The 11,920-nt window shown below is 48.7% G+C and overlaps 1 protein-coding gene across 6 annotated transcripts in view; it reads right to left on the bottom strand.

Annotated features, from left to right (window-relative positions):
* Window positions 1–834: 834 nt before the first annotated feature.
* Window positions 835–11,920, bottom strand: part of LOC130282771 (pulmonary surfactant-associated protein D-like) — a 179,257-nt gene continuing 168,171 nt past the window's right edge. For 5 of the 6 annotated variants that reach the window (XM_056531448.1, XM_056531446.1, XM_056531445.1 and 2 more), the window contains one exon: window positions 836–1,666. In XM_056531448.1, the coding sequence (XP_056387423.1) occupies window positions 1,278–1,666 (389 nt within the window). In that variant the 3' untranslated portion in view covers window positions 836–1,277. Of the gene's footprint in view, window positions 1,667–11,920 lie in introns of all 6 variants that reach the window. The other variant, XM_056531450.1, reaches the window with a different exon arrangement.

Here is an 11,920-nt window from a genome sequence, read left to right as displayed (position 1 = left end):
CAAGCCTGTGAGGTCCCCCTGTGTCACTGGTCACCTCCCTGGGATATTTGGCTGTACTGCAAAGATTATATCACCTGTCTTGCCTGAGTAAAGCTGCTGTTATCCTTAATCTGGTGTTGGTGTCTTCATTGCCCCTGCCTAACCCAGGATCAGCGGTATTACCTTCGGGTGGTTAAGGCTAAACCACGTCCTGGTGTCACAACAAGAAGGGGTTAATACCATCTGCCTTGTATTTACCCTGCACCTCACACTTTCTCTCTTAATCTCTCCCTATCTGTGCTTCTAGGCTGGATTTGGGCTTGAGGTGAATCACTGCTGTACAAAAGCTTTTCTGTGCAACATACACCTATCTCTGTCCCTCTCTCTGCAATAGAACGCTGATGCCACAAGATGGCTGCTGATTATATAGGGCTGTGACATCACAGGGGTGGCTGCTGATAGGTTGCCTGCTGCATGTGATTCAGGGTCATCCTGCCGACCCTTGTTCCCACCTTCCCAGGATTCCTTGCCCCATGTCCTCCCATGTGTATACAAACTAATTGGAGTTTAATGAAGCAATTTGCGCGAATCGTTGCGAATCTAAATTTTTATGAAATTCGTAAGGAATTTGGATTCGTCAGATACGATTTGCTCATCCCTAGAAACAACTTATAAACATGACAAAAGTTTATTATTATTATTATTATTATTATTATTATTTTTTTTAATGACAGTAACACTTTAACCTCAGCTTTCATATGTTTTAAGCATACATCCGATGATGGCTCCGGCAGCAGAAAATGTTTTTAAATCTCACTGCACCTACGGAGCCAGAGACTTGTGCAAGGCATCAGTGATCATGATACCGATTTCTGATCACTGAAGCTTTGTGGAAATCTTGGGGTCAACAGCTGCCGTGAAATTCATTCTAACAAAAATGGATACATACACAAATATGCAGCTGGATAAAATGAGTGTTTAATTGATTATTTTCAAGATTTCTCAATCATATTTCATTTAGGAATACATATCAATTTTTTTCCCATAATATCTGATTCATACTTGATTTATGAATACATAAAAAATGTAAATGACATTATACAGGTCATTTTGTATTACCTTTTTAATTATATTTTATGAAGGGAGAATTATCACAACCTGTGCAGGTGAAAAGTCGACCAGTTGACCATAGCAACCAATCAGAATGCTTAATTTTTCAGATCGGTTGCTATGGGTAACTGGACAACTGCACAGGTTTTGATAAATCTCCCCAAGTGTGTATAAAATAATTAAAATATTTATGACGGAATGAATTCACAGATGATCAGATGTTTTTCATCACAATTCTTATCATTCCATTTTCCACCCTCAATTATTTCCACACAATCTTCCACTCCATAATCATTATTTGGTTCTTTATTATTCCAGTTTGAGTATCTAATCTTTTCACCATTTGGATATCTGAATGTTCCTTCATCCTGAAGGTCATTTATATCCAGAAATGAGTTGAGATTATATTGCTTCCTTATTTTCTTTACAGCGTTGTTCTCATCTTCATTCAGTGGTATAGGCAATTGACCTCCTACACTGGTACAAGCTGCCTTAGCATCATTGTAATTTGCCTGGTCACCTTGTGAAATATAGATCTTGTCTCCAGCTGCTGCTGCACCCTTAAAAAATATTAAAGCTGAAATAAAGAGAATACAGATTGGTAAATATTGCATACAATGAAAGTTACCAGACACAAAAATTACTATAGTGTGGTGTCGGGTGAGGGTAATGTGCAATTAACCTTTTGGTGACACCGGGGCGTGGTTAACCTATACACCACCAGAGGTTGAGCCAGCTTCTACTGGGCCAGGCACGGGGCAATAAGTACTTGATGCAAGGTTATGGGGACACTGACTTTACTGAGGCAGGATAGATGGTATAGTCCGTTACAGCTCAGATTGGTATTGGATCTTATTGGCTTGCTGGGACTTATAGTTGATGGTGCTGTATATGACTGACTTGCTGTATGGCAACCCACGCGTGACATTAGTGACTGTATGACGGACTTGACTAACTTGACTTTACTTGAATTGAATCCCCGAGATTTTAGTGCTTACTGCTAGGCTGGATATATACCTGGAAACTGGGGAAATTATTTAGCAGACGCGTGGATGCAGGCTTAGACTTGAGGCCTCCTCAGAATCACCTCACAGACTCACTTCAGACTTCTCCAAACTGTACCTCAGCTTCTCTCCTCTCCTGAATTGAACTCTGAACTCCTACCACACTATATATGGAGCAGATTTGGAGCATTCTTATTGGGCAGACAAGTCACATGGTTCACCTCATGCACACTCCCCTAACAACAAGGTCTCTAAGAACAGGGATTAAAGCAACAGTTATGCAATAAATGACAATACATTAACCATAGTATAATATTGAGGTTAGAGATGAGCACATTTTGATATATTCGATTTGCCAATTCCCAGAATTTTCCTCCAAAATTTGTTTTGGTCTGAATATATTTGCGGCGAATCACTATTAAAACAGCTATTTCTGGCCTACAGAGAGCCTCAATTGGGGGTTTAGAACACTTTGCCTTGCTGTAACATGCATAGGGTTTGAGCTGTGTTAGTAAAATAATACTGTTATTCAGAATGACATGCAGATTAGAGGCGTCGCTATTAGAATCACTGTCACAGAGCAGCACAATGACAGAACCTGGAGGTGGCATCAGTATGAAGAGACCATATAGTGGCTGAATGACACAGCGTGGAGGTGGTGGCAGCACGAGGAGACCATATAGGGGCTGAATGACACAGCCTGGAGTTGGCAGCAGCATGAGGAGACCATATAGTTGCTTAATGACACAGCCTGGAGGTGACAGCAGCATGAGGAGAACATATGGTGGCAGTATGAAACAGCTTGGCGCTAGCATCAGCATGAGGAGAATAAATGGTGGCAGAATGAGACAGCCTGGAGGTGGCAGCAGCAGCATCAGGGGTCCTTAAAGTGACCCGGCGACAGAGTGGTGCGTTGGGTGGCAATACCAGTACCTGGTGACGAAGGTGGGTGAAAAAAGGAGAATTTGGCATCAGATGTATGACATCAGGCAGATGGCAGGATCAGAATAGTAGCTGAGGCAGGTAGGCAGAAGAAAACAGTCTCTTGTGTAAAAGTGTTTGCGTGCACAAGTAAGAATTGAGGATATGCATTACATGAAACGTAACGTTTAATAATATGCTTAGGATAAAATATATGGACCACAATTTTGTTTTTTAAATCAAACAAAAGGAAACGTGTGCAAAAAACACCATGTGCCACCTACACCACCAAGTATTAATGTGATACAAAATCCTCTAAAAGGTGGAAGGGAACAACGTATGGTCCACTGTAACCAGTGGGGGTAAAAACTTCCCCTGTAAGGCCTTACTCCTGCATTATGAATTCCCTACAAGTGTTACTCGCCCTAAAAAGGACGGCCTCACACAGGAACCTCTCCCTATTTCCACCTATAAACACTGCCATTTTTAAGGGGTTTTAGGTGGAAATAGAGATTGATTCCTGTGTGGGGCCGCCCTTTTTAAGACAATTAACACTTTCCTTTAAAAGGTGGCAGTCCATTGTAGCAGGTCTGGTAAAAACTTCCCCTGCAAGGCCCTTCTCTTGTCCTATTAATTCCCTTCTTGGCAAGTGGTACTCACCCTAAAAAAGGACAGCCCCACACAGGAGACTCTCTCTATTTCCACCTAAAAACCCTGGGAAATGGCAGCGTTTGTAGGGGAAAAAGGGAGAGGTTCCTGTGTGGGGCCGCCCATTTTAGGGAGAGTAACACTTGCCAAGAAGGGAATTAATAATGTGAGTGTCACGATGCCGGCTGGCAGGAGGTGGATCCTCTGTGCCAGAGAGGGATTGGCGTGGACAGTGGACCGGTTCTAAGTCACTACTGGTGTTCACCAGAGCCCGCCGCAAAGCGGGATGGTCTTGCTGCGGCGGTAGTAACCAGGTCGTATCCACTAGCAACGGCTCAACCTCTCTGACTGCTGAAGATAGGCACGGTACAAGGGAGTAGACAAAAGCAAGGTCGGACGTAGCAGAAGGTCGGGGCAGGCAGCAAGGATCGTAGTCAGGGGCAACGGCAGGAGGTCTGGAACACAGGCTAGGAACACACAAGGGAACGCTTTCACTAGGCACAAGGGCAACAAGATCCGGCGAGGGAGTGCAGGGGAAGTGAGGTATACATAGGGAGTGCACAGGTGAAGACACTAATTGGAACCACTGCGCCAATCAGTGGCGCAGTGGCCCTTTAAATCGCAGAGACCCGGCGCGCGCGCCCTAGGGAGCGGGGCCGCGCGCGCCGGGACAGGACCGAGGGAGAGCGAGTCAGGTACGGAAGCCGGGGTGCGCATCGCGAGCGGGCGCCACCCGCATCGCGAATCACATCCCGGCTGGAGGCGGTATCGCAGCGCACCCGGTCAGTGGATCTGACCGGGGCGCTGCCGTAGCGAGGATGTTGCGAGCGCTCCGGGGAGGAGCGGGGACCCGGAGCGCTCGGCGTAACAGTACCCCCCCCCTTGGGTCTCCCCCTCTTCTTAGAGCCTGAGAACCTGAGGACCAGACTTTTATCTAGGATATTGTCCTCAGGTTCCCAGGATCTCTCTTCAGGACCACAGCCCTCCCAGTCCACTAAAAAAAAAGTTTTTCCTCTGACCTTTTTGGAGGCCAGTATCTCCTTTACGGAGAAGATGTCTGAAGAACCGGAGACAGGAGTAGGAGAAATAAGTTTGGGAGAGAAACGGTTGATGATGAGTGGTTTAAGAAGAGAGACATGAAAGGCATTAGGAATACGAAGAGAAGGAGGAAGAAGAAGTTTGTAAGAGACAGGATTAATTTGGCACAAGATTTTGAAAGGACCAAAATAGCGTGGTCCCAATTTGTAGCTGGGAACACGGAAGCGGACATATTTAGCGGAGAGCCATACCTTGTCTCCGGGAGAAAAAATGGGGGGAGCTCTTCTTTTCTTATCAGCAAACTTCTTCATGCGTGATGAAGCCTGTAAGAGAGAATTTTGGGTCTCTTTCCATATGGTGGAAAGATCACGAGTTATTTCATCCACAGCGGGCAAACCAGAGGGCAAGGGAGTAGGGAGGGGGGGAAGAGGGTGACGGCCGTACACCACGAAAAATGGGGATTTGGAAGAAGATTCAGAGACTCTGAAGTTGTACGAGAATTCGGCCCATGGAAGAAGATCTGCCCAGTCATCCTGGCGGGAGGAAACAAAATGCCGTAAATAATCACCCAGGACCTGGTTAATTCTTTCTACTTGCCCATTGGATTGAGGATGATAAGCAGAAGAAAAGTTTAATTTAATCTTGAGTTGTTTACAGAGAGCCCTCCAGAATTTTGACACGAATTGGACGCCTCTATCCGAGACGATCTGCGTGGGCAACCCGTGAAGACGAAAAATGTGTACAAAAAATTGTTTTGCCAACTGAGGCGCTGAAGGAAGACCAGGAAGAGGAATAAAATGTGCCATCTTGGAAAATCGATCAACGACCACCCAAACAACAGTGTTGCCACGGGATGGGGGTAAGTCTGTAATAAAGTCCATACCAATCAGAGACCAAGGCTGTTCGGGGACAGGCAGAGGATGAAGAAGACCAGCAGGCTTCTGGCGAGGAGTCTTATCCCGGGCACAGACAGTGCAGGCCCGCACAAAATCAACAACATCCGTTTCCAGAGTCGGCCACCAATAGAAACGAGAGATGAGTTGCAAGGATTTCTTGATGCCCGCATGGCCTGCGAGATGGGAGGAGTGACCCCATTTGAGGATTCCGAGGCGTTGGCGTGGAGAGATGAAGGTCTTCCCTGGAGGAGTTTGCCTGATGGAGGCTGGAGAAGTGGAGATCAGGCAGTCAGGAGGAATGATGTGTTGCGGAGAGAGCTCTACTTCCGAGGCATCCGAGGAACGAGAGAGAGCATCGGCCCTAATGTTCTTATCGGCAGGGCGAAAGTGAATTTCAAAATTAAACCGGACAAAGAACAGAGACCACCTGGCCTGGCGAGGGTTCAGCCGTTGGGCAGACTGGAGATAGGAGAGATTCTTGTGATCGGTGTAAATAATAACTGGAAATTTTGATCCCTCCAGCAGATGCCTCCATTCCTCAAGTGCTAATTTAATGGCCAGTAGCTCTCGATCCCCGATGGAGTAGTTCCTCTCCGCCGGAGAGAAGGTCCTAGAAAAAAAACCACAAGTAACAGCATGCCCAGAAGAATTTTTTTGTAGAAGAACCGCTCCAGCTCCTACTGAGGAGGCATCAACCTCCAATAGGAAGGGTTTAGATGGGTTAGGTCTGGAGAGCACGGGAGCAGAAGAAAAGGCAGACTTGAGCCGTTTAAAGGCGTCTTCTGCTTGAGGAGGCCATGACTTAGGATTGGCATTCTTCTTGGTTAAAGCCACGATAGGAGCCACAATGGTGGAAAAATGTGGAATAAATTGTCTGTAATAATTGGCGAACTCCAAAAAACGTTGGATAGCACGGAGTCCGGAGGGGCGTGGCCAATCTAAGACGGCAGAGAGTTTGTCTGGGTCCATTTGTAGTCCCTGGCCAGAGACCAAGTATCCTAGGAAAGGAAGAGATTGACATTCAAACAGACATTTCTCCATTTTGGCATAAAGTTGATTGTCTCGAAGTCTCTGAAGAACCATGCGGACATGCTGGCGGTGTTCTTCTAGGTTGGCAGAAAAAATCAGAATATCGTCCAGATACACAACAACACAGGAATATAAGAGATCACGAAAAATTTCATTAACAAAGTCTTGGAAGACGGCAGGGGCGTTGCACAGGCCAAAGGGCATGACCAGATACTCAAAGTGTCCATCTCTAGTGTTAAATGCCGTTTTCCATTCGTCCCCCTCCCTGATGCGGATGAGATTATAAGCACCTCTTAAGTCCAGTTTGGTAAAGATGTGGGCACCTTGGAAGCGATCAAAGAGTTCAGAGATAAGAGGTAGAGGGTAGCGGTTCTTTACCGTGATTTTATTAAGTCCGCGGTAGTCAATGCAAGGACGTAGGGAGCCATCTTTTTTGGACACAAAGAAAAATCCAGCTCCGGCAGGAGAGGAGGATTTGCGGATAAACCCCTTTTTTAAATTTTCCTGGATGTACTCAGACATAGCAAGAGTCTCTGGGGCGGACAGAGGATAAATTCTGCCCTGGAGTAGTGCCCGGGAGGAGGTCAATAGGACAGTCATAAGGCCTGTGAGGAGGTAGAGTCTCAGCTTGTTTCTTGCAAAATACGTCAGCATAGTCCATATAGGCCTTAGGGAGACCGGTTACAGGGGGAACCACAGGGTCACGGCAGGGAGTACTGGGAACCGGTTTAAGGCAGTCCTTGAAACAAGAGGTACCCCAGCTCTTGATCTCCCCTGTGGACCAATCCAGGGTTGGGGAATGGCGTTGAAGCCACGGTAGTCCAAGGAGAATTTCGGAAGTGCAATTGGGGAGGACCAAAAACTCAATTTTTTCATGATGAGGTCCGATGCACATTAGGAGGGGCTCCGTGCGGTAACGTATGGTACAGTCCAATCCTTCATTGTTAACACAATTGATGTAGAGGGGTCTGGCGAGACTGGTTACCGGGATGTTGAACCTGTTGATGAGAGAGAACAAAATAAAGTTTCCTGCAGATCCGGAATCCAAGAAGGCCATAGTAGAGAAGGAGAAGGTAGATGCAGATATCCGCACAGGCACAGTAAGACGTGGAGAAGCAGAGTTGACATCAAGGACTGTCTCACCTTTGTGCGGAGTCAGCGTGCGTCTTTCCAGGCGGGGAGGACGGATAGGACAATCCTTCAGGAAGTGTTCGGTACCGGCACAGTACAGGCAGAGATTCTCCATGCGGCGTTGTGTCCTCTCTTGAGGTGTCAGGCGAGACCGGTCAACTTGCATAGCCTCCACGGCGGGAGGCACAGGAACGGATTGCAGAGGACCAGAGGAGAGAGGAGCCGGGGAGAAAAAACGCCTCGTGCGAACAAAGTCCATATCCTGGCGGAGCTCCTGACGCCTTTCGGAAAAACGCATGTCAATGCGAGTGGCAAGATGAATGAGTTCATGTAGATTAGCAGGAATTTCTCGTGCGGCCAGAACATCTTTAATGTTGCTGGATAGGCCTTTTTTAAAGGTCGCGCAGAGGGCCTCATTATTCCAGGATAGTTCAGAAGCAAGAGTACGGAATTGTATGGCGTACTCGCCAACGGAAGAATTACCCTGGACCAGGTTCAGCAGGGCAGTCTCAGCAGAAGAGGCTCGGGCAGGTTCCTCAAAGACACTACGAATTTCCGAGAAGAAGGAGTGTACAGAGGCAGTGACGGGGTCATTGCGGTCCCAGAGCGGTGTGGCCCATGACAGAGCTTTTCCAGACAGAAGGCTGACTACGAAAGCCACCTTAGACCTTTCAGTAGGAAACTGGTCCGACATCATCTCCAAGTGCAGGGAACATTGTGAAAGAAAGCCACGGCAAAACTTAGAGTCCCCATCAAATTTATCCGGCAAGGATAGTCGTAGGCCTGAAGCGGCCACTCGCTGCGGAGGAGGTGCAGGAGCTGGCGGAGGAGATGATTGCTGAAGCTGTGGTAGTAGCTGCTGTAGCATCACGGTCAGTTGAGACAGCTGGTGGCCTTGTTGCGCTATCTGTTGTGACTGCTGGGCGACCACCGTGGTGAGGTCGGCGACAACTGGCAGAGGTACTTCAGCGGGATCCATGGCCGGATCTACTGTCACGATGCCGGCTGGCAGGAGGTGGATCCTCTGTGCCAGAGAGGGATTGGCGTGGACCGTGCTAGTGGACCGGTTCTAAGTCACTACTGGTGTTCACCAGAGCCCGCCGCAAAGCGGGATGGTCTTGCTGCGGCGGTAGTAACCAGGTCGTATCCACTAGCAACGGCTCAACCTCTCTGACTGCTGAAGATAGGCGCGGTACAAGGGAGTAGACAAAAGCAAGGTCGGACGTAGCAGAAGGTCGGGGCAGGCAGCAAGGATCGTAGTCAGGGGCAACGGCAGGAGGTCTGGAACACAGGCTAGGAACACACAAGGGAACGCTTTCACTAGGCACAAGGGCAACAAGATCCGGCGAGGGAGTGCAGGGGAAGTGAGGTATACATAGGGAGCGCACAGGTGAAGACACTAATTGGAACCACTGCGCCAATCAGTGGCGCAGTGGCCCTTTAAATCGCAGAGACCCGGCGCGCGCGCGCCCTAGGGAGCGGGGCCGCGCGCGCCGGGACAGGACCGAGGGAGAGCGAGTCAGGTACGGAAGCCGGGGTGCGCATCGCGAGCGGGCGCCACCCGCATCGCGAATCGCATCCCGGCTGGAGGCGGTATCGCAGCGCACCCGGTCAGTGGATCTGACCGGGGTGCTGCCGTAGCGAGGATGTTGCGAGCGCTCCGGGGAGGAGCGGGGACCCGGAGCGCTCGGCGTAACAGTGAGGGTAGGTTTTAATCCCCACTGGTTACAATGGACCATACATTGTTCCCTTCCACCTTTTAGAGGTCTTTGCATCACATCATTGCTTGTTGGTGTAGGTGGCACATGGTGTTTTTTGCACACCTTTCCTTTTGTTTCATAAAAAAAAAAGAATTTGGGTACATATAATTTTATCCTAAGAATATTATTCAAAGTTAAGCTTTACGTAATGCATATCCTCAATACTTACTTGGGGTCTGAGGTGGAGGAATGTCTGTAACTGGGGAGCAGCACCTTAAATCTGTTTAGCACTATCCATATTTGTGAAGTGTTGGTGTAGCACCATGGTCAATCTACTCTGATGCATCAGTTATTGGTGGGTGGAAATCCTGGCTGATCCATGCCTGATTTATCTTCACAAAGGTCAGTCTCTCCACATTTTTCGTGTTCTCCTTGGGGTTACTATGGCCCCCGCCGCACTAAACACCCGCTCTGATGGCACACTACTGGCCGGGCAGGACAGCTTTTCCAGGGCAAACTCTGCTAGTTGCGGCCACTAATCAAGTTTGGCTGCCCAGAAGTCCAGCAGATCTTAAAGGTGTGTTGGCATTGTAATGTCATGGTATGCCACCACCTGCTGGTTCAGGTCTTGCTCCAGGTCTACCTGCTGCTGATGAGTTGCTTCACTATGCGGGTGAAGAAAGCTATTCATCAGCGACTGTAGACTCAGGCTGCTCCTGATGGAGCTGGCACTCCTCCTGCCAACCCACACCTCCCCAGCAGCCATGGCCATAGAAGGTGAGCACAGAGGGCCTCCCGAGTCAGACCTGTGAGAGGATTGACAATGGTGCAGATAGGCATCGGCCAACTGACTACATAGAATGTGCCGGTAGCGAGGGTCCAATAAGGGGGAGAGCCAGAAGTCATCCCTCTGCCGAATGGTGACAATTCGGCGGTCACTATGCAAGCAAGTGAGCATGCATCGTGCCATTTGTGCAAGTGACTAGCAGGGACTCCCTGTCTCCATCTCCACTACATACTGCCACAGTGTGTCTGGGTCCTCTGTCTCGCCTTCCTCATAATCCTCTAGCCCCTTGGCTGCTCCTGCTCCACCTCTCCTGTCAGATTACTAGAAAAAATGTGCATTTGGTGAAACCTGAACTGTGCTCCACTGTGCCCCTCCTCCTCCAGTTCAACACCCACAGGGCTCATGTGGCTGTGAGATGTAGGTGCCACGTCTCCAGTGCCCTGATCAGCCTTTGTTTCCAACACGTAGTTGTAAGAAATGAAGCAGTTGAATGACGTCGTTCATCCCATAATCCAGGCAACTTACTAATAATGTGGCTTCTTCAAAGGGCCTGAGCAAATGGCAGGTGTCATGTATAGCCTGACACTGGTTCACATTGAAGTTACACAGGGGAGTACCCCTATCCACTTGGATAATCAAGAAATTGGTGATGGCTTTTCTCTGTTCGTATAGTCGGTCCAACATATGGAAGGTAGAATTCGAACGTGTGGCAACGTCACAAATCAGACTATGTTGGGGGATACCGTTCTAACGCTGCAGCTCAAGGAGGTTGTGCTTTGCGGTGTACGAGTGGTTGAAGTGCATGCAAAGTTTCCTTCCCATTGTTAGGATGTCTTGCAAATGGGGGGGGGGACACTTCAGGAACTGCTTCACAACCAGATTGAACACGTGTGCCATGCAGGGTGCATGGCTCAGCCTTTACAGTTGCAGTGCGTGCAATATGTTATTCCCGTTGTCGGTCACCATGGTTCCCATTTCCAGTTTTCGTGGAGTAAGCCATGCTCCGATTTCTTTACGAATTACTTTTAGCAGTTCCTCCCTGTGTGACTCCGTTCGCCAAGGCAAACCATGTGAAGAACAGCATGACACCGCCGTGCCCTGCACACATGGTATGCTGAAGGGCCACTGAGACTTGTCTGGGCAGTGGAGGCGGAATCGCACACTGTCACAGGACCAACGGCCTGAGAGCTTGGAGGAGGAAGTGGCTTGACCTGTCCAAGTTAGTGTTGTGGCTGTGCAGGAACCACATTCACCCAGTGAGCCGTAAAGGACATGTATTGTCCCTGACTATGGTTACAACTCCAGATGTCAGCGCTGCCTTGCACTTTGGTACACACCGACAGGCTCAAGGACTAGACCACCTTCTCTTCCACAAAATTGTGCAGGGCTGGCACTGCCTTCTTCGCAAAGAAAAGACAGCTTGGCATTCTCCACCTCCGCTTGGTACAAGCCACCAGTTCTCTGAAAGGCACCAGCAACTTGAACAGGAGCACAAGGTTCAGCTTCTGCGCAATTGGATGAGTGGGCGCATAGTGTTGTCTCTTGGACATGGCTTCGCCGATGGATTGTTGACGGAACGGCTGACTAAAAGTATCAGGAGCAGGAGCATCTGGAGGGACAGAAGGAGGGTAGGACACATAGCTTCCTTTGGCTGAGGTGGTGGAGCCTTGGCTGGCT

The sequence above is a fragment of the Hyla sarda genome, chromosome 7 (genome assembly GCF_029499605.1).
Source record: "Hyla sarda isolate aHylSar1 chromosome 7, aHylSar1.hap1, whole genome shotgun sequence".
NCBI classification, from domain to species: domain Eukaryota; kingdom Metazoa; phylum Chordata; class Amphibia; order Anura; family Hylidae; genus Hyla; species Hyla sarda.
This window is presented reverse-complemented; position numbering and strand designations above follow the sequence as displayed.